This window comes from Medicago sativa, chromosome 3 (genome assembly GCF_051527215.1).
Source record: "Medicago sativa cultivar Bolivia chromosome 3, Bolivia_mono, whole genome shotgun sequence".
NCBI lineage: Eukaryota > Viridiplantae > Streptophyta > Magnoliopsida > Fabales > Fabaceae > Medicago > Medicago sativa.
In genome coordinates, this window is record NC_140751.1 from 87884172 (window position 1) to 87906562 (window position 22391).

At 31.9% G+C, this 22391-nt stretch overlaps 1 protein-coding gene and 1 pseudogene across 3 annotated transcripts; one reads left to right on the forward strand and one right to left on the reverse strand.

The window, feature by feature from the left end:
• The first annotated feature begins 10864 nt into the window (after positions 1–10864).
• Positions 10865–20212, forward strand: TPR9 (Tetratricopeptide repeat (TPR)-like superfamily protein). Of its 2 annotated transcripts, XR_015032409.1 has the most exons (16): positions 10865–11074; positions 11153–11287; positions 11397–11483; positions 11613–11684; positions 12147–12351; positions 13437–13555; positions 14017–14406; positions 14504–14638; positions 14865–15005; positions 15202–15357; positions 16289–16501; positions 16695–16852; positions 17052–17166; positions 17780–17860; positions 19509–19873; positions 19980–20212. XR_015032409.1 is itself a non-coding variant. In XM_085755324.1 (15 exons), exons 1-15 carry the CDS (start codon positions 10946–10948, stop codon positions 19704–19706), a joined length of 2334 nt encoding a protein of 777 aa, XP_085611450.1. In that variant the 5' UTR covers positions 10865–10945; the 3' UTR covers positions 19707–20212. The 2 variants fall into 2 exon arrangements, 1 of the variants encoding a protein (XP_085611450.1); XM_085755324.1 differs by having other exon boundaries at positions 19509–20212.
• Positions 20213–20423: 211 nt separating this feature from the next.
• LOC146941512 (WAT1-related protein At5g64700-like) lies at positions 20424–22379 on the reverse strand (annotated as a pseudogene). Its single transcript, XR_015030034.1, has 6 exons — positions 22261–22379; positions 21752–21814; positions 21561–21677; positions 21079–21468; positions 20833–20984; positions 20424–20661 (listed from the first exon to the last, which is right to left on the reverse strand). The product of XR_015030034.1 is annotated as a WAT1-related protein At5g64700-like (transcript).
• Between the last annotated feature and the right edge of the window lie 12 nt (positions 22380–22391).

Genomic DNA, 22391 nt, shown 5'->3' on the forward strand with positions numbered 1-22391 from the left:
AAATAAGAATATCTAAAATAAATTAGAATTTTTATCATTAAATATGAATTTTATAAAATTTTATTTTTTTGTTGAAAAATTGTCATAATATTTTAAACATTTATGCATAATTTTATTAAAAAATGTTAATTCTGCATACAAGTTGATTTAAAAGGATCGATTAAGAATGACAATAACAAACTTTTGAAAAAATAAAAGTAAAAAAAAAATTATGAAGATTAAAACCAAAAATCTTATCTTAATCTTAATATATATCTTATCTTAATATATATAAATGTTTTTTCTTTTTTTTTTTGAAAAAAAAATATATAAATGTTAGATAGTCTTCACGTAACCCTAGTCCCACCTTTTTCTGGTGGATCTAATTAAATTTTATGAAAAAAAAAATGGTTATGCTTTCTGGTGGATCTAATTAAATTTTATGAAAAAAAATGGTTATGCAAGGAATCGAACCGGGCAACATATGCTTGCATTACACACTTTATACCACTAAGCCACTAACTAACATTTGTAAAATTTAGGGAAAATTGCACTCACCTCGCTTGAAGTTTCATTGAATGTCACACACATCCCCTCTAGTTTTAAACTCAACACTTACCTCCCTTAATTAATTTTTCAATTGACACATACCTCCTCTAAGTCTAACGGTGCTTGCCCTCTGTTAAAAAACAAAATATCACTCACGTTATAATCCCTCACAATTAAATAATCCCTTGGCAATTGGTTCAAGTTTGTAAATGTTTTGAGATTGAAATAGTTGATGTTTATCATCTTCATGTTACATTTCTTTGATTTCAAATCCTTTTGTAATTGGATTTTCGATAGTTGGGTTCTAAATTTTCCTGTTTTTGCTTCAAATTCGATATTGACATTCCACTTCAATTTTTCATTTTCTTATTTATTCATTTTCTTATTTCCTCTGTCACTAGCATTGTAAACATTTGGTTCCAATTTCCAAATTTCTGTGCAATTATTGTTCAAATTGTATCTTTTACATTTCTTCTGAAGCCCCAAATAGGGAACATTCACATGCTTCAGTTTCTCCATGGAAGATAACGAATCGATCGGAACCACAACCATAGAAATCTACAGCAAAACTGCTTTTATTTGATTCTTTTGATTTCTATCAACAACAAAAAAAAAATCTGACTCTTTTGATGAGGCGTCTTGGCCTGTGACTTGTGAAGCTTCTTTGGTTGATTTGAATGTTTTTTTAACGATATTGGTAACGGTGTTAACCCCAAGGGAGGTAAGTGTTGAGTTTAAAACTAGAGGGGATGTATGTGATATTCAATGAAACCTCAAGGGAGGTGAGTGCAATTTTCCCTAATATTTAAGCGTTGCTTTTAAAAAGATATGTAGGAACCGTCCACTTATGCAACCGCTCATACTCCATTCATTAATTATTCAACATGAGCAAAATTCTAATTAGCAAATATGTATTAACCACCCCATTATGCAACCGTGAGCAAAACTCAATTTGCAAATATGTAGTAACCTCCCAACTATGCAACCGTTCACTTTGAATTCATTTATTTCTCATGCATAATGTCATAATTATTACAAAAATGACATCAATCTTGACTTGTATTGATTCTTTAACCGGTGGGAGAGTATTTCCGAAACTGCGGGTTTGCATCATTCATGTTTGGTCTGTACCAAACAAAACTAAGTCATCATAAAAACAATGCCATTAATATTGTAACACCCCGTTTTCCCAACGTAAAAATTTCATAAATAAATCAGAGTTTTTCAACTTTAAACGGAATGCTACACTTCTTAAAAATTCATAAACTGAATAAATAACAATTTATTCTTCAAAATCATTTAACATAAGTAATTCAAAACTTCGCAGCGGAAATTAGTTCAACAATAAAAATAATCTTTGGCACGCAGGCCTCAGCATAAAAATCTCATAAGTCTTGTTCAACATTTATTCATAAAAATCCATAAGTAATACGTAAGGAATAGAAATAGAAGACATAATCCCATCCCGTTACGTATCAGAGCACCTAAGACACACTTGTGAGGAGTCCACTCACGACCGCAACTAATCCTGGTTACCTGCAAGTTACCCATACGAAGAGCAACATTTCCAAGCAGAGGGGTGAGATTTCTCAAACAATAATATTAAGCATATAAATCATATAAAGTACATTCAACAACTTAAACATCTTATAATTCATTAATCATATTTAATAACTTAAACTTCCTTAACTAGTGTCATTATCCTTCCTACATTAGTCATATACTTCATCAAGTAATCTCAATTATTATTCATAAAACATCTTATCTTAAATCATGATCATAAGCATCAATATCTAACACCAAATATAATCGTAAGTATCATCATATAATTCACATAAGTATCATTATCAAAACATAGCATTTATCGAAAACAACTTCATAATCAAGTTCATAATCAACTTCATAAACAAACATCATCATTAAATCATAATCATCAAATCACAATCAAACTTCATAATCAAACCTCACTTAACTCGACAATGCGACTCAACTCGACTATGTAACTCTTAACATCTCAAATCATCTTAGCATCTTGACAACTTAACAACTTGACAACTCGACAACTTCACATCTTAAATCATCTTAAAACTTCTTGATATGCAAATGCAATTGGTACCAATACAGAGCATCAAGCTCCCAACCAACTTATATGAGTGTAAATAGGCTCTTCAGAGCATCAAGCTCCCAACCAATCGTGTGAATGACTAAGCATTCCAGAGCATCAAGCCCCCAACCAACGTATATGAGTATGCAATGGACTCAACTTCCTACAACTTAGACAACTTCATGAACATCTATGACATCCTAACATCTTGATATCTTGACAACATAACATCTTAATAACTTGATGACTTCATAACGACTTGACGACTTAACAACTCTTATCATCTTAACGTCTTAACATCTTGACAACATATGGATCACATAAATAATTCATGTCATATCATAACATAACAATATCAAATGATAATAAACAACATCTTAAAACATCATATTTATCAATCATAAACAACTTCATATAACATCGTATTTAAACATCAACAATAATTCACTATGTATCTTTGTAAAAACATAATAAATTATCCACAACATATTTTCATGTCAAACCAAAGCTATTGGAAAGATATCACAAATATCAACAACTTTCATGTTTACAACAAAGATCAATTCAAAACAGAAACATATGAACAAAACGCAAAAAAAATGAAACAGAGAAGGCTGTCACCGTACAATTTTGCTAAGATCTCCCTGTAGTATTTTCATCATAACTCAAAGACCAAACATCACTTTCACGTCAAACAAAAGCCACTGGAAAGCTAACAAATTATCTAAATCTTTCATGTTTACGCCTAAGACCAATTCTGTACCGATCAGTACCAGTTTTTATTTTAAATCCGGAAAATTTGTGCTGAAAGTCCATAAAAATTCATTGTGACCTACGTGCAGTAATTTGACCATAACTCAAGTTCTATAAATCCTATTGACGTGAGACCAACGGCATTAGAAAGCTAACATCCATACCTACAACTTTCGTGTTTGCACCTAAACCCAGTTCGGAACTTAAACTTGTCAAACTGAGACAATAAAAATGTGTTTTGCACATTGACCGCAAAATTGCAGTTCAGCTGCGATTTCGCTTTGGGGAAATCTTTTCCACTTCGTATTCGATCCAATACTCTCCAAACTTGACCCTAATCATTACCCTATGATTACCCTATCATTAGAACACTAATTATTCATCAACTTACTGTATGCAAATTCAAAGGGTTCTCAAATCTATTAACAACCTATTACAATTATTAAACCCTAATTCTTAAACTCACCAACATCTCATCCAATTCCATGGTTCTAACCTCAAAACTACATCCAATAATCATCATATGGGTTATCTAAGGACTGTATACAATTTCTACATCAATTCAACAAGTTTTCATCATCTAATCATCAAATCTCTCTCAAAACCCTGATTCTCAGATTCTCACAAACTTTCCCCAACTTGTTAGATGCAATCTAATGATTTAACAACTTAATATTAATGCAAGATAGTCTCACCCTCACCTTAGATTAATTCCTGAATCAGCAGCAGCGTTCTTCTTTCCTAAGGTATTCTCCTCTTCTCTTGACTTTTCTCTTCTCTTCTCTTCTTTCTTGTTCTCCTCTTTTCCAAAAAAGCGGTTTTAGGGTAAACTCTTTCTAACCTAAGCTTCTCTATTTATAATACTAAAATATTCTTCCCAAATCTATTTAGGCCCAACAACTTACTCTTCTTTCTATTCTAACCCCCAAATCCACTCACACTAATAATCCTCATATTCTAATAAATAATATTTCTCTACTAAATATATAATTATACACCAAATAACAAATATATATCTATAACAATTAACAAATATATTATGCTAGTAAATACCAAAATATAACATAACAAAATATCACTCAACAAAATATATTAACTAAATTATAAAAAGACATCTAATCTCAACGAATCATATATCTCTCATATACATCATATAAATATATAAATATATTCTAAAACTAATTAAAATAATTAAATAAAAAAGAGGGCGTTACAAATATGATAATGGTCGATGAGAAGGTGTGTTCTAATCGTATATTTCAAAATTGTTTATGGTTAAATTGTTGATTGGTTTTTTTTATTGATTGTATAATTATATTGTTCTGATATAATTTTTCCCTTTTTGTTTCAGTTGTTTGGTATGTTTGTTGATCGTATATGCTTATATTGTGTTAATTTTCATTTTGACTATTTTTTATGGTTAAACACTTGATTTATTATATTTATTTGAAGATATATGCTTATATTGTTCTGATCTTGTAGTCAATTAATAAAAAAAGACAGAGAGAACTCGAAAGTGTTAACATTGTTGTCCAAAGATAAACTCTTTGTTTTATAAGATCGTCAACAATCTGATTAGCCTCTCTGAAAAAATGCTTTCAATTCACTTCACCATTATTATTATGACTCTAATGAATATTCTCTATTGATGTTTGTTGTGGATGGGTAGTACTACAACCATCTTTTAGAAGTGTAATTGCATTTAAAGAATTTGCAAAAACTTTTTCCATAATCTTTCACTCGAAGCCAACTTCAAACTATTGATTCACCAAAACTGAAATAAAACAAACACGCACGCACGCGCGTGTGTGCACACACTCACACATATAAGCTTGGATTGCATAATACAATGAGAAAACAATGATGTATGTATTTTCTTATAAATATAGTAGCAAGTGATGGAGCATTGTGGATATGCTCGTGAACAAATTTTATAACAATCATGGTGCCATGGTTCACTTTATTAAATATCAATTTTAGATCTTTTGAACCACGTCAAGATAAAATAGTGTTAAATCTTTTATAAATATCAATTTTACCCTTTTTTTTATTTATCTTTTCACACTTTTATTTGTCATCCTTGGTTACAACTTTTCCAAATTTAGTATGAGTTCACCCTTTATTCTGAATAAAAAAAATACATGATATGATAAATTAGTCGGATGCATTCAATGAATATTTCCCGTTTGAAAAAAGAAAAATTCGGAATACCACATTGAAAATTTCCAATTTGTTAGTCTTTATCAGAAAAACTTAATATTAGCCTTTCTGAAAATTCTAAAAAAATAAATGTATAAATGACAATTTAATTTAATTAATTAAATATTTACATAGATGTTAATGCTGTCGAGCATGAATCCATACCCAAACCATATCACTGCACTCACAGTAAGGGAAAGTGATAGGGTGAGTGGCATGGACTGCACACTACGCGTCCGAACCACATGTATCTACAAAATAATGATACATAAAACTAGTGGCAAATTTGTAATATTATAATTTTATAAAAATTATTATAGAAAAATTGACTTACCATAACACTCAGCGGTGCCGCAAAGAGATCGATGGATATGTATGTACATATCCAACCAAGTGTGCTGACACTGTAAGAAGCAGGTACAACAAAACGTACAATCAAAAAGATCAATACAGTTGTACCCACATTCATACCCGCAAAGAGTATAAGAGTAGATCTCTGTAATTAAAAATAGGGTTAATATGTGTTTACCCCCCTGTAATTTGGGCGAGTTCCGGTTTTCCCCCCTGTAATAAATTTTGTTAAAATTCAGCCCCTGTAATTTGAAGATTCCGTTGAAAACCCCCCTGGTCAAACCTGGCACACGCCAGGTGCTGATGTGGCGTGTCACGTCACCTTTTTCTGATGACGTGGCACGTTGACTGTATAATTATTTTATTTTTTATTTTTTTATATTGTACACGTGGCATTTTTTATTTTTTTATTAAAAATTTATTTTTTTAATTAAAAAAATATTATTTTTAAAAAAAAAATTAAATTTTTTTATTTAAAAAAAAGAAAAAAATTCTTAAAAAATAAAAAAAATTCTGAAAAAAATAAAAAAATACCGAAAAAAATTAATAAAAATGAATACAAAAATCTGGTAAATTTTAAAAATAAAAAATAAAATCTGGAAAAATTAAAAAAAATGAAAACATTAGGGAAAAAATTAATAAATTTCGAAAAATTCATATTTCCATATTTTTTTCAATACCGGAAAAATGAAAAAAATTCTTTTTTTTTAGAAAGTACTTTTCAAAAATGTCCTCAATTTTCAATACAAATAATTTCCAGATTGTTTTTATCCTCAATTTTTAAATATTAGAAAATATTCTCAAATTTGTAACACATCGTAAAAAAATATTGAAAAAAAAATCTGAATTTTCCTAAATTTTTAAATAAATTTGTACACAGATTTTTAAAAATAAAAATATTTTCAAGATTTTTTTTTGTTGAGAAAATTTGAAAAACTTCTTTTTTGAAAAATAAAAACAATCTGGAATTTTTTTTAATATTTACGATGTGTTACATGTTTTATTTGTATTGAAAATTGAGGACATTTTTGAAAAGAAACAACTAGTCCCAAAGAGCTAATTAATCTTTTTTCAAAAATTTCAAGATTGATCATTTTCAAAATTTTCAAGATTAATCATATTTATAAAAATCATGTCCTAATAACAGGATACAATGTATATTGATTGACTCCGGTATATAAATCATGTTATACGGTTGAAAGACAAGTACTTTCCGTAAAAAAAAGAATTTTTTTCATTTTTCCGGTATTGAAAAAAATCTGGAAATATGAATTTTTCGAAATTTATTATTTTTTTCCCGAATGTTTTCATTTTTTTTAATTTTTCCAGATTTTATTTTTTATTTTTAAAATTTACCAGATTTTTGTATTCATTTTTATTAATTTTTTCGGTATTTTTTTTTTTCAGAATTTTTTTTCATTTTTTTATTTTTTAAGAATTTTTTCCGTTTTTTTAAAAAAAAAAATTTAAATTTTTTTTTTAAAAATAATATTTTTTTAATTAAAAAAATTATTTTTTTAAATGCCACGTGTACAATATCAAAAAATAAAAAATAAAATAATTATACAGTCAGCGTGCCACGTCATCAGAAAAAGGTGACGTGGCACGCCACATCAGCACCTGGCGTGTGCCAGGTTTGACCAGGGGGTTTTCGACGGAATCTTCAAATTACAGGGGCTGAATTTTAACAAAATTTATTACAGGGGGAAAACCGGAACTCGCCCAAATTACAGGGGGGTAAACACATATTAACCCTTAAAAATAAATTAAAGAAATGTAATTATATGAATAATATATTAAAGTAAAATAGAATTTATAAGTATAAAAAATAGAGGTTAGAATTTTGAATTTACTCGAACATGAAGTGGTGAGACTATATATATAATGATATATATAGCCTCGATGAGGCATCCAAACGAATTGATTGATACAAGCATAGTAACATCTTCTTGCATCAATCCGTATATGAGCCATAGAGCACAACTGAATAGCGCCACCAGATATGGCAACACTGAAAAGTCATGTGTGCTTCTATGTCTATATATGCCTACGAAAGTAGGTCTGCAATATGAAATTCATGTCAAACTAGAAATTAATTTTACGACTAAATTCAAATTGTATGAGAGTGTATTCATAAGAAGTTGAAGACGGGAAAATAATGGAGAAGTTGTAGAAGGGGGGATTACTTTTAAATTGATTTTTAATTTTTAATATAATTAATGATAATTTTTGAATAAAATGTGTTATTTACGATGATAATTAAATTAATATTTGATATTTGTGTGTGAATAAAAGGTGGCCTAAGCCCAAAAATAAAAAAACTAGAAAAACATAAAGAAAGCAACGCCGACTACGTCGGTCAATAAGACATTATAAATAATAGACATAGAAAATTCAAAAATGTTAACACTGTTGTCCAAAGACAGATTTTACAAGATTTTACAAGATGTTAGCCTTTCTGAAAATATGCTTTCAATTCACTTCACTAGTATTATTATGAATATGATGAATATTCTCTATTAATGTTTGTTGTCGATGGGTAGTACTACAACCGTCTTTTAGAAGTGTAATTGCATTTAAAGAATTCGCAAAAACCTTAATTGTCCATAATCCTCTATTCCAAGTCAACTTTAAACTATTAATTCACAAAAAATGAAATAAAACACACATACACACACGGAGATACGCACGCACGCGCACATACACATATAAGCTTGAACTGTATAATACATTGAGAAAACAACCATGTATGTGTTTTCTTATAAATGCAGTAGCAAGTAATGAATCATTGTATATATGTTCGTGAACAAATTTTATAACAACCATGGTGCCATAGTTCGCTTTATTAAATATCATTATAGATTTTTAAAACTAAATCAAGATAAAATAGTGTTAGATCTTTCATAAATATCATTTTTACCCTTTTTCCATTTATCTTTTCACACATTTATTTGTCATCCTCGATTACAACCTTACGAGATTCAATATAAGTTCACCCTTATTTATTTTGAATAAAAAAATATCTGATATGATACATTTGTCAGATACCTTCAATGAGTATTTCCGGTTTGTAAAAAGAAAAATTCGGAAAACTCTATTGAAAATTTCTAGTTTGATATCTCTATCGGAAAAACTTAATATTATCCTTTCCGAAAATTCTATATTTTTTTAATCTCTATACGGTTCGTATGTTTTTGTTAGTCTTATCTGATTCGTATATTTTTTAGCAAATTACATTGAATTGCGCAAAAATTTACTTAAACACTCTACCAATTTTTTTTTTTTACTTAAACAACACAAACATCCCTTTTACTTTTCTAAACACACTAACCTTCCCTCATTTTCACACGCCAAACTTCCGCTACATGTAAAAGTTAATGTTTTATATATATTTCTTCTAAAATAGAGGGTTGAGCTCTTTTTCTCGCTTGATCTCATTGTTTCCAAATTTTAGAACTTGACAATTTAATAAGAAAGTCAATTTTAATTTCGTGGTTGATGTGATTTCAAAAGGCACAGCACTAAAATCCACTTTCAAAGTTACGGATATGAAAAACAAGGGATTAAATATTGCCAAAATAAAAATTTGAAAACCTAACCTAATCCTTTTTTTTTTCTGGGTACAAACCTAGCCTAATATTGTGCGCCTTTTTATGTTTTTTGAATGCTAATATATGCATCGATTGCACACTGTATTATCTTTCAACATGATATAGTAGTATTTCTTCTGCTTTTATTAAATTTTGTTTAGATATTACTATTTTTAGCTTATAAAAAATTTAAAATCCATATTTGAATTGTTAAAACTGAAGAAATTTGAAATCAATAAAATAATCAAATTTACTTATATAGGGGAGAGGAACTCCAAGAAGGACTCGATATTTCCTACATACAAAACAATTTCATTTAGACTTGAGACAAATGTTGAGTAATTGTGAAAAATTCTTGCTCTCTAAAAGTTTTCTTACTCAACATGCAAATTACTGTACGTATTAAGATATCACGTGCCTTTGATGAAGCTCAAGGATAAAAGGGAGTCGTCAAAACTCAAAGCATACATATAATCAGCACGAAAATAAATCTTGCTCTGCAAAAGTTTTCTTGCGTCAAAACTCAAAGCATACAGTATAGGGTAGCACTTTGGTGTCATTAAATTTGGGCCACACAAACACATTGTCATTGCATCTGGGTCATACAACACATCTATCTTGGTGCCATTAATGGCCCAGATTTAATGGCACGGTGCCATTAATGGCACCAAAGTGCTACCCGTACAATGATTCGAATAAAGTAAAGTATCTTTCTCCAACTGGAACTTCACAATGTGAACTTACAACATATCTAAGATAGGTTTACTACATGTATGTGTTTCTCCAACTTCACAATTTGTCTCAGTGTACAAAACTACATGTTAATGTGTTTAAGATAAGTTTCATAGATAATTGCAATTTCTTGGGAGAGGACGATCCCTTCATGAGTGCGGCACTAATTTGTGGGGAAGGGATCGTCCATATGTTTAGGTCAAATAAATTTTATCAATAATGATATACCAAAATAAAAATGATAGTAGATTGTTTCTTATAACCGATTAATTAATGAATGATTTCTAATGATATAGTCAATTTAATGCTTATATATAAAGGGAAATGATAGATGTAGTGACAAAATTTATCAAGAAAATTTTAAGTCATTGTATTTTTTTTGAGAGGTTAAGTCATTGTATTTGTTAGCACCTTTTCTTAACTACACACCAATACCTCCTTGATTTCCGCCAAATAACAAATTTAATTGGTTGAGACTGATCAATAAAAATTCTCTAGATAAATAACAATGCTCCATATAAAACTCTAAAAAACCCGTGCTTCGCACGGGTATATATTCATAGGAGGAAAAGACGTATTTAAGCTCCAAATTAATATTGTCAACAACAACACGAGAGGTGGTTTGATGTTGGCAAAGGAAGAAGAAAGAGAGGGAAAGAAAACAAAGGAAGTGGTGTAGAGGAAGAAGATGGAGACTCTGAAAGTTGCGATTCCAGAGAAACTCAAACAAGCAATTAGGGATAGCACTGTAAACACTCTTAGCGACACATGTTCTTCTCTTCATAACTTCTTTCTTCATTTCGACCCTTTTCACCAGGTACGTACTACCTTCTCCCATTTCAACTAAATCCCTAATTTCTCACTATTAATAACTTAACTCTTTCGTTGTTTTCAGACTATGACTCAACTTGCAGACCCTAGCTATGCTCTGTGCGGGAAAAGCAAAGAAGCTGCGTTGAAATATAAGCAGCTTGGTAATCAATGCTTCTCTAATGCTGATTATGTCAAGGCTTTAGATTATTATACTCAGGTATTATTTTGTTTTGTTTTTATTTAATAATGATAATGATAACATATTAACATTCTCTCTTTTCTTTATTTTTGGTGAAATTAATCTGTTTTTGCAATTTGAAATATAGGCATTACGAAAGGCTCCTTTTGAAGTTGGTGAAATTGAAAATAATCTCATTGCAACTTTGTATATCAATCGAGCTACTGTATTGCATGTAAGTTAAATTTAAATTTTTTAATATTAGCCTTAACCACATTCATAATCACTTTTTAATTATGAAATACAAGTCTTGATTGATGTAATTTCCATTTATTCATGTGTATGTGTGTGTGCCCTGCTGCAGAAAATGAATCTTTCAGTAGAATGTTTGCGCGACTGTGATCGAGCTCTTCAGATATGTCCAAGCTATTCAAAGGTGTGTTTTGCTTCAGTTACCTTTTTGTAATCTTAGTTTATTTGTACTATTAGGTTTGTTTTGATATGCGCAATAAATGTTTGTAGATTAAGTTGTTTATGAGCGATTAAAGAAATTTGATGAAAATACACACACATACAAACATAGATATGCATGTATGTGTCTATATATGAGTTAATTTATCAAAACAAAGTAATTGGTTTTTGTTTTGTTTCTTTGCCTAATTGCCACGTGGGAAAGTTTATTGGGGCTGACTCCACTTACAAACGTAATTTGAAATTATGTGTATTTTGAAATGCTTTGCTTACTCATCCGAATGATCAAGTTTCTGTCGAGAGACAGATTTTGGGGTTTTTGTGTGCATTGAAGTTTGATGTAGTTGGCTACTGTAAAGAATAATGATGCAAACTTTCATTCTAGTTTTTATTCTTCTTTTTGATAACTTCATTATTCTGGCATCAGGCATGGTATAGGAGAGGAAAGGCAAATATTGCATTGGGAAATAATAGAGATGCAATCTGTGACTTAAATATAGCTAAGAGTGTCGAATCATCAACAGGAGGGAAGCGACAAATAGAATGTGAGCTGAAAATTATTTTAGACCAATCCAAGAGCACAAATATAGTAGTACAGCCGCGACAGAAGGAGAACAGCTTGAGTACTACGGGTAAGAAACTTTCCTTGTTAAGCAGCTAGCAAATTGGTTAAGGCTTGTTGAGGACACTTTTGTTATAGTAATAGCATTTGAAGTATGTTTAAAAAGTAGCATGTGGCATTTTGAATTCATCGTGTTTCACTTTTGAATTCTGGGTGATTCTTTGGGCTGCTTATGTTTTCAACTTTTCTGTCCATAAGATATATGTCCACAATCATTTCTTAATCATGCCAAAAACCAGAAATGTACTTCAATCCTTGAAACAGTATGTTGATTTAAGATACACGTGGAGATGAGCCTATAGCAATAGTAGGTAATTAGGGTTTCCGAGGAAAGATTGAAATATTTATGTCGGCTTAGAGCTTGAGGTGCCTATTCAGTCTTGGATACCTTTAGTTCCCCAAAATTAAGCATGAGAAAATAGATTCAAACACAAAAGACTAGAAGATGAATGAAACTAAGGTTCAATGATCAACTCCAAGAAACTCAGCCAAAACACCCTCTTCCTTATAGAATTAAATTATGCACCTTATGGACTAGGGAGAACAACTCACTGTTTTGGAGCAGAAGTAGACTTATACTTCCCCTTGAAAGCCCCCTGCCTTTGTTTAAACATGTGGCTTACTTTCTCTTTACATATTTGATTTTCCATCCCTAAAAAGCCTTCAAAAAGTCACTTGCATACATCAAGAGGACCTTACTTTATTCTTCTCATTCCTGGAATGAAATGTGTGCAAACGTTTGAGATTGTATGCTAGACGAGTTAGGTGTTTCTTGAACTAACCCTTCTCCATTCTCTCAGAACTTCACCTCAGTACTAATTCACATCAAATGCTTCACTTTAATCCCATATTAAGAAACTAATATGCTAGAAAACTTCAATCAGAGGTTTCTAATATGTAAAGCTGTTCAGAAACAATCGTTGCCTCGTTGGTCACATTTTGTTTGCCCTGACCGCTATTCAATCCTATTTTACATATGGTGTAATCCGTATGCATTCTATACTATGGTCTAGTCCTTGCATTTATTTATGAAAGATCCATTTATTTTTCCTCTCCTTTTTGAGATAATAAGATGGTACAGTGCGTTTGTGGCAGGTGAGATGCCTCAAATAAAGCTGCAAAGTGTCTCCGTACCTGATAAAGGAAGAGGCATGGTGCCGCCATCTGATGTTTCACCAGGTTCGTTGGTTCATGCTGAAGAACCATATGCTATGGTAAGAAACAACTATTTTCTTTTTAATATTGAGTTTATTTTATCATACACATGCACATACAAAATGCTTTTAGATAAATGGAAAGTAGAAATGTGTGTTTTACAATCTCGCAAGTTTAGGGAAATAAATGCTTCAATTGAAAGTACAAGAGGTTCTATTGCAAATGATCTGTTATTCAGCATTTTTTTATTGCCTGGTTTTCTTTCCAGAGAACTGGAGACTCCTGACCTCCCTTGGAACTGTACTTAATAGTTCAGATCTCAAACTTGTAAACCCAATTAATTCAAAGCAAATTCATACTTGTCATCTATAATAACTACAAGAGTTTGCTTATATTGGCGATTCTGTAAGCAAATAGGAACATGATTTTAATTTGTCCATATTTTATAAGCATTAATCCACAGTCTTCTTGAGATGAATGGGTTTGTTTAACTTTAACTTGATACTGTTTTTCTTTTCAGGTAATATTAAAGCAATGTCGTGAAACTCATTGCCATTATTGCTTGAACGACCTACCTGCTGATAGAGTTCCTTGTATATCGTGTTCAATACCATTGTACTGCTCGCACCAATGCCAAATAAAGGCAGGTGGGCAAATGTTCATGATATCCACAGAAGATAATTACGTTCTTAAAAACTTACCCAACAATCTTGCTGAATATGCTGCTGAAGTGATTCAATACAATGATTGTGTGCAAAAGATTGGTAATGTTACTGAACATAAACATGAATGTCAAGGAGTGCATTGGCCTGCTGTACTGCCTTCTGACATAGTTTTGGCTGGCAGACTTCTAGCGAAGTTTTTGTCAAAGAACTCATCTGGAGATATGACAAGTTTTGTGGAAAAGTTGGTATGTTTTAATTGCTTGCATTTCTGTTAGCTGATTGCATCATTGTTATCTGATTATAGGTATCTGGAAGCTTACAGCTTTTATTCTTACTGTGCAGGAGCTTTCTCATTGTTACGAACATATGCCATTTGAAAGTAAATTGGATTCACATTTGTACGCCATTGTATTGTTATATTGTCTTAAACATTCTTATGGAGCTATGCTTGCCATCAATGGAATCTCTATATCACAGGTTGTTTTGGCACTCTTTTTTTCCTTTGTTTTTTTGGGTATGGATGTGTCTATTTGTACAATAACATAACAATCATATCATAATAGAACCATCATAAACCTTGTGTAGCAGAATATTTTTTCAATATGATAGGGCAAGTATTTGTTGTTGAAGATATCAATTTATTTTGATATAATCATTAGAATAATAAATCATAACCAAGTTTCATCTTGTTTTGTCAATACAGGTGGTCATAGTTATTTCCCAGATTAAAGTGAATTGTATGACTGTTGTTAGTTTAAAATCAATAGACGCTCATGGACTGTCAGATCAGTCTGGAGGATTTCCATTTCATTCCAGTGTACATTTAACTAGTAATGTGGAACAGGTACATATTTCGCTGCACATATACTTATCAATTGGTTGCATATTTTCTTTCTTCATACATTTATTAGCCTGTTCTATATTTATGCATTTTTCACTGCAAGTCCTACTATGATAATTTAGACATTATTGGCGATGGCAATTTTTTTTTTGGGTGATATCCTTCGTGATTCTGAGCCATATTCCATTATATCTCCTAGGTCAGAGTGGGCAAAGCTATTTATAAAGTTGGCAGTTTATTCAACCATTCTTGCCAACCAAATGTTCATGCATATTTTCTTTCGCGCACACTCTATTTACGAACAACACAAGCCGTAGCAGCTGGGTGTCAGCTGGAATTGTCTTACGGTCCACAGGTAACTTATTTTTGGAGATTAACACCTGTAATTATTATTACTTGTTAGTTTTTTGGTTTGAGATTTCAGTTTTGAATTATGTCTATACATTTTTCTTGATATTGAAAGCCAGTAATCAAGCATCCCTAAAGCTTGATCTGATAAAGAATAGTTTTATTTTTATCTCAAGCATGCCTTGCACAGATGCGCTTTGTGCTTGAAGCATATATAAAAGAGTGACCTGGCAAAATTTCTGTTGAAATATTGATTTCATAATTAGCACATTTGGGGTTGCATGGTTCATATTCTTGACAACATGGCTGAAAAGGCTCTCTTGTCTTGTCAAGAAACCAATTTCAAAAGGTTAAGAGTGAAAAGAAGGATCATGAGTGAGTTTTCCTATGGCTAATAATGGCATTGAGGGGTATTTTTGCTACGATAGGCAAACATGAGGCTCAAAATAATATAGTAGTAGGTTGATACAGCGTGCGTTATGATATAAAGCACATAAAATTATCTTATACCAAGAGTTAGGTCAGGTATTGTTGTTACTACTAGTACAAGCCCAAGCCCACTAATAGAAGATTGCTGCGACTACTGATCTTCCCGTAGAGAAAATGTAGTCTTCCCCCACATAAAATTAGAGGAAAGGACAAAAGAAATCATATGCATTTGAAATGAATCACACTTCTATACATGAGTAGCATTGACCCCAATCTTGGCATATAACCATTTTGAAGCAATTGTAACAACTTTTTGTTGAGCTTTTAGGAAGTTATAGGAATTGTATTTCCACGACATATGGTTTCCGATCATTTCCACTCAACATAAAAAAATAAAATAAATCAAAACATGGAAAAAAAAGTTGTTTTGTCAGACTTTCAACAATCAAGTCTGCTGTATAAACACCTTGTTCAATGGTTCAATATACAGATAAAGTTCTGTTTTGCAGGTTGGGTTGTGGGATTGTAAAGATCGCCAAAGTTTTCTAAAAGATGAATACGCATTTCATTGTCAATGTACTGGTTGTTCAGAAGTCAATCTATCTGACATCGTCCTCAATGCTTTTCATTGTGTGAACCCAAATTGTTCTGGCGCAGTGTTGGAAAGCAGAGTACTTGAATGTGAAAAGCAGAAAATCAAACACCTAGCTGTTGCTGATAAAGTAAGCTACTTTGAGGGACATTTATCAATACTTAATTACTACTTTTTTTCTACATTATAAATATATGTAGAGTTGAGTGACTTGGCATTTCTGTGCTGTCACATATGTTGCTTAGCATTTAGGAGTTGGGAGCTTGGATATATGGTCCTATGTTTGAACTATTTTCTCCCTTTAAAACACTTCATTTTTTCAGGTTATCAAGAACGATGACATCTATGAAGTTTGTCTTCAATTTAACCAAAATGACGCTTCTATTCATATTCAACCTGGAGTCTGTTTGAAATGCAGTTCTTACCGTGATCTGGAGTCTTCACGTGCAACAGTTGATAAAGCCTTAATATGCATAAAAAGGTACACACTGTTCAATTTGGACCCTAATAACAGCTTTTCCCTCACCTTTGAAAATTATTCAGAACTACTATTGAATAGTTTCCAATTGGGGGCTAGCTAGATAAATACACCAGTTATCAATCCTGCATGAGCTGATAGTAAATATTAGATGGCTGCTTAATTTTTCAACAGTTTACAGACTGAAATATGGAAATGACAGGCTGCAGGATGCAATACTGTCAAAAGAAATTTCAAATACTTCCATTTCAGACGCTTTGAGATCTCTTCATTTGCTGAGATCAAATTTGCATGCATACAATAAGGTTATTGCAGAGGTGAGTTCAAGCCTTCACAAAAGTTCTCCATCCTAAGTACAGTTTTCATATGTTTGTTGGACTATTTATATTGGAAAAAAATTACACTAGTAGTTGTCCTATTAATTGTGAATTAGGACTAATAATTACATAGTCAAATAAAATAAAAATAAAGAGAATAAAGTAAAATCATGGAGAATCAAATCAGATATATTATGATTCTCCTACAATATCAAACTTGGCATGCATAATAGTATGACAAGATTCATGAAATGTTTGGCGTAGTTTTTTGTTTTGTTCTGCAAAAGCATTCTCCTGAAGCTTGGTTATTTGTTTTGTTCTGCAAAAGCATTCTCCTGAAGCTTGGTTAAAAGATTTATTTAACTCAGAATATGCTAATCCAAACACAGTCAGAGATAGGATGAGTGAAACTTAATTTTTATGCTTTTTAAAATGTTATTAATGTTGTTAAGTGTCCAAGACTTGATAGTGTAAGTAGATCTCCTCCTCCTTTTCTCTCGGTGTGTTTGTGCGACCTCAATTGAAAGGCATGGACTGTGTTCGACAAACAAGGTCTCATGTTTTGAATATGACGATTTAACTTTCATTTTCTTGTCATGGTCTGCTGTTGCAGGCAGAAGACAACCTTGCCCAAGCTTTTTGTTTAGTGGGAGAATTACAATTATCGGCGGATCATTGTAAAGCATCTATTCAGGTAATTTTCTTTTTAACAAACCTACTATCTTAGTTTGGCTGGTTTCTGCCATTCTGCAAAAAAAAAAAAAAAAAAAAAAAAAAAGCGGGGGAGTAGAAGTTTGGTTATTGGCATATTTTTAGCTACTAGTATCTCTTTCTGAATAGCTAGGACTTGACAGTTTCCAAGTAACTTTTTTCGGCAGTGGAAATATAAATAATTCTTGGTGGAACTCACGAAATTGGCCTACCTGTAGCGTTACACTGGAAATCATGGTGCATTTACAATGGATGCCTTGCTATGAGAATTAGCGTGATAACCAAGTGCATGTAACCATATGGAGAGGGAAATGACCTATGGTGCCGCTGAGAAGTGCAATGAGAATTAACGTGATAACCAACTGCACGTAGCCATATGGAGAGGGAAATGAAAAAATGGCTAGTTGCTGCATTTGGGATAGAGGGGAAGCGTGATCTAGTAGGCTCCACAGGTTTATGTGTTCATTAGGAGGAGCTAGGGCTGAAAATGAGCCGAGTCGAATCGAACTTGTCTGAGCTCGACTCGACTCGATAAGAATTGGTTCGGCTCGAAACTCGACTCGAGTTCGATACGAACCTTTTTTTTAACTCAAGTTCGGCTCGTTTAAAGTTCACGAGCAACTCGGTTCGACTCGTTAGGTTCAACTCGTTTGCTCAAATTTTAAAGTTCAAAGGTTTTTATTTTAAAATGAGCAAAAATATAAATATAATTATCTTATAATTATAATAAATAATAAAACTATGGAGAATGTTGGACTGATGTAGCCCTTTACATCTATTACTGTAACTTAATTTATATACTAATACTACTGATATATGTTTTCTATGTGATGCACTTCTCTTTATATAAGCTCTTCCTATCTAATGTTTTCAAAACTGTCCGATGTGGGACTTATTTAGTCTGCATATTTGTTTAAAAGCTTGTTTTTCCTCTCTTTTTTATTATAACTCTCGTTTGTTAATCAAATTAGTTGTAACTTATATAAAAAATAGTACATAAGAAACTTGTAATAAATTACATATCATATTTTTATATACAAAATAACAATTATATATATATATATATATATATATATATATATATTTATATATATATATATATATATCGAGTTGGTTCATGAACCAAACGAGTCGAACCATACTTAGCTCATGTTCAACTCGTTTATTTATCGAACTTAATTTTCAACTCAAGTTCGGCTCATTTGGTTCATGAACCAAGTCCAACGATTCAATTGTCGAATCGAGTCTCGAACTATTTTCGAGTTGGTTCGGTTCATTGCCAGCCCTAGGAGGAGCTATTATATACGTCCTGGGTAGAATTTGAGTGACTTGTGGTGCCATTGAGAAATGAGAGGTCTTTTAATGCACATAGCCATACAGGTCGTGAGCATTTTATCATAGGAATGTTTTTAGCTTGGGCTGTCTGATTTGTTGAGATTGACGATTGCAATTACAGATTCGTTGTTATTGAATTAAGTCTTGTAGAGCCATGGATGCACCCATAAGCAAGCTTTTGTTTGTTGTATTCTGTTTTGTTTGAGTGAATGCATTTCCCATATGGTCTTGTTATCAATCTAATCAGACTTTCCAAGAATGATGGTTAAAGTAATTCATTCTTTTTTCCGTTGCAGATTTTGGAGAAGATATATGATCCTGATGATATAGTTATTGCTTATGAACTTGTGAAGCTTTCATCCGTCCAACTTTACTTGGGTGACAATAGTGCTGTCAACAGCATTGGTCGAATAGGTGCTATTTTCTCACGTTATTATGGACTTCATGCAGACTTGGTCTTTCCTTATCTTCAGTACCTTAGGAGAGAAATTTAGAAATTTCAGTGAAGCCTCTCCAATCAAATGCTTTTCCAGCAAAGTGGGCTATAAAGTGATAGAAAAATCATCAATCACAGCTTAAATGACAGGTCATTTGGTATGAAAGATCTACAATGGTCCAACCTCAAGAAAAATTACTTGATGCTCATCCAAGCCGCTCAGCAGTCAGTGTTTCTTTCTCATAAATAAGATAGTATTTGAATTGATATATTCAGGTGTGTTTTCGATTTGCTCTCTCTTACAGAGATGTGTATTTTGTTGTCGATGTAGTTAAATGGGAGAAGATATATTTGAGAGATTGTCTCAAGATCAGTCTGGATGGAATTTGAGGCTTTGCTGTAGTCAGAAGGGGGTACCGATATTTACATGTCACACACTTGGTTCTCGAGGAAAATTGATAATTGTTGCAAGTTATTATATTGTTATAACACTTGCTACAGTCCAACCAGGACATCTTTTCTTTCATAACGTAGTCTCGTGAATATGGGAAGCATTATGCCAAAGAGAACCAAACAGAGCATAACAGGTAATTTCATCGGTCCATCTTGGACCAAAACTAAACGCCACTGAGTTGGTATTTTATGAGTTCGTATATGGTAAATTTAGATGAACCACACCTAACAAGAAAAACCCATCTGATTCAAAAGGGGTTAAGAATTCAAAGTAGTCATCTAAAATTAACTGTCAAGAGATATGAAATATCCTAATCTTTATTATTGTCGTAAGATATAATAACGAGAAAGAAAAATTGATTATTACAAAGCGATACTTAATTCAAGAGAAAGAAAAAATTCAAGATAAGAGAATGTAACTGAAGTCAATGTAACTCGTTTATTACAAAAAGAGTCATCGTCATTCCAATAGTGTTGCATGCAATGCAATGCTTTTTATGTTTGCTCTCTGTTCTTTCCCCACAGCACACTGTATAGTCCTACAACTAACATGAACCCACCTAAAATGCGGAAAAAACACCAAAAACATGCAATCACCAAGTTAACTTGGTAATTTAAAAAAGGACATGGATATTCATTTACTCTTTTTTATTGGTAATTTTCTACAACACTAGACCAAAAAATAAAATAAAATTTGAGAATTTATTAAATTAATCAGTGGATAGAATTACCTTCCAAGATATATTATATCGCCCAAGTGAATTATAGAGGAGAAGATTGTAATAATCAGAACCAGTGGTGTTGAGATGGAAAGAAACACAGGTCCTTTCTTCTCTATAACCCATGTCATTAAGTAAAATGCGAACCCTGTGGCAATAATTCCCTACCAACACAATTTGATTATATTATAAATAATGCATAGTGTATATAATACTAAATTAAATTAGTAGTATATGAAATTGAGAGGATTAATTTACACAATAGGCTATAGCGAGGAGGGTGACGTTCCAACCCAATTTCCACTGCTGAATGTCCCTTTCTATGGCAAAGGCAACAACTAAAGACTGAGTTGAGCTTAAGAAACATTGGAGAGTCGTAAAGATCAACTTTGAAGGGTAGTCCTTTATTACAAAAGCCTGTAGCACCAACCATAGGGCGTAAAACGTGGCAGAGAGCAGCAAGAAGAAGCAACCTTTTATCCATGTAGTATCAGATTGAGAATGGGTTTGATCATGTTGTTTAAGATATCCTAGAAGGTAATGATGATGATGACTTAAAAGGCAAGTGTAGCTGCACTAGCCAAACATGCCACAATGCCTACCGGCTTAGCAATCCCAGCCCCCGTCTTTATTTTCAAACTTTCAATCCTGAAATACCATATTCTTACATAAATTAACAAGAGAATGGAAAAGCGTTTGATTTGATATAAGCTATAATATTAATAATTGAATAAATGCACCTAATTAGGAGCGCTATGAAGAAGGTGATAACTGGAATACAGTTTGAGGAAGCAGATGCCAAAGTTGGAGAGGTGTAAATCAGACCAACAACATTTAAATCCAAGCTCAAAGTAATCCTGAAATGAAATTTAATCCATGACTTAGTACCAGGTATAATTTATTCCTTAAAAAAAAAGTTGGATATATTTACCAGAAAGAACGGAGGAAAATCTTGCAGAAAGTCCTGAAAGACAAAGGGAGTACAAGTTTCCTGCTGCAAAGAAATCAAACGAATGAAGATATATATAAAATGTTGATCAACCTAGAACTGAGTATTTACTTAACTAAAAAAGTCAAAAAAAATTTATAAATAGTACCGGAAAAGGAATGATATTATAGAGTTGGCAGAATTTAACATAATTATTATTGTTAATTACTCTTTTTGTTTCAAAATACATGTCCAAATCAACCACTTCACATATGCCAATGCACAATTTTGACCATTAATATCTTTAATTATCTAAAGTAAAAAATTATAAAAATTTAATATTTAGAAAATATTTGTCGAGACAAATCAAACAACATCTTACATGCTAATATTTATATTATACATTAGTTAAAAAGTATGGTTAAAGTAAGTCAAGTAAATAGTACACATTGCAAAAATTGAACATGTAGTTTGAAACGGAGAGTATTAAATGAGAAAGATATCGTTAGTACTATCTTAAAAAGTCGTAATCCCAACCATTACTAGCACGCTTATATGTTTCCAGCGCGTATTCCTTGCACATACCGTCCAAATTCTTTTCCTTTCTCGGTTCTCGAAAATCTTCAGCCATCACTGACTCTCA

Excerpts from the sequence above, each read along its gene's own strand:
- TPR9 (XM_085755324.1), top strand. The coding sequence starts at position 10,946 with ATGGAGACTCTGAAAGTTGCGATTCCAGAGAAACTCAAACAAGCAATT. Across the intron at positions 14,407-14,503 it reads CAAGTTTTGTGGAAAAGTTG|GAGCTTTCTCATTGTTACGA; the intron begins GTATGTTTTAAT and ends CTTACTGTGCAG. Across the intron at positions 15,006-15,201 it reads TAACTAGTAATGTGGAACAG|GTCAGAGTGGGCAAAGCTAT; the intron begins GTACATATTTCG and ends TATATCTCCTAG.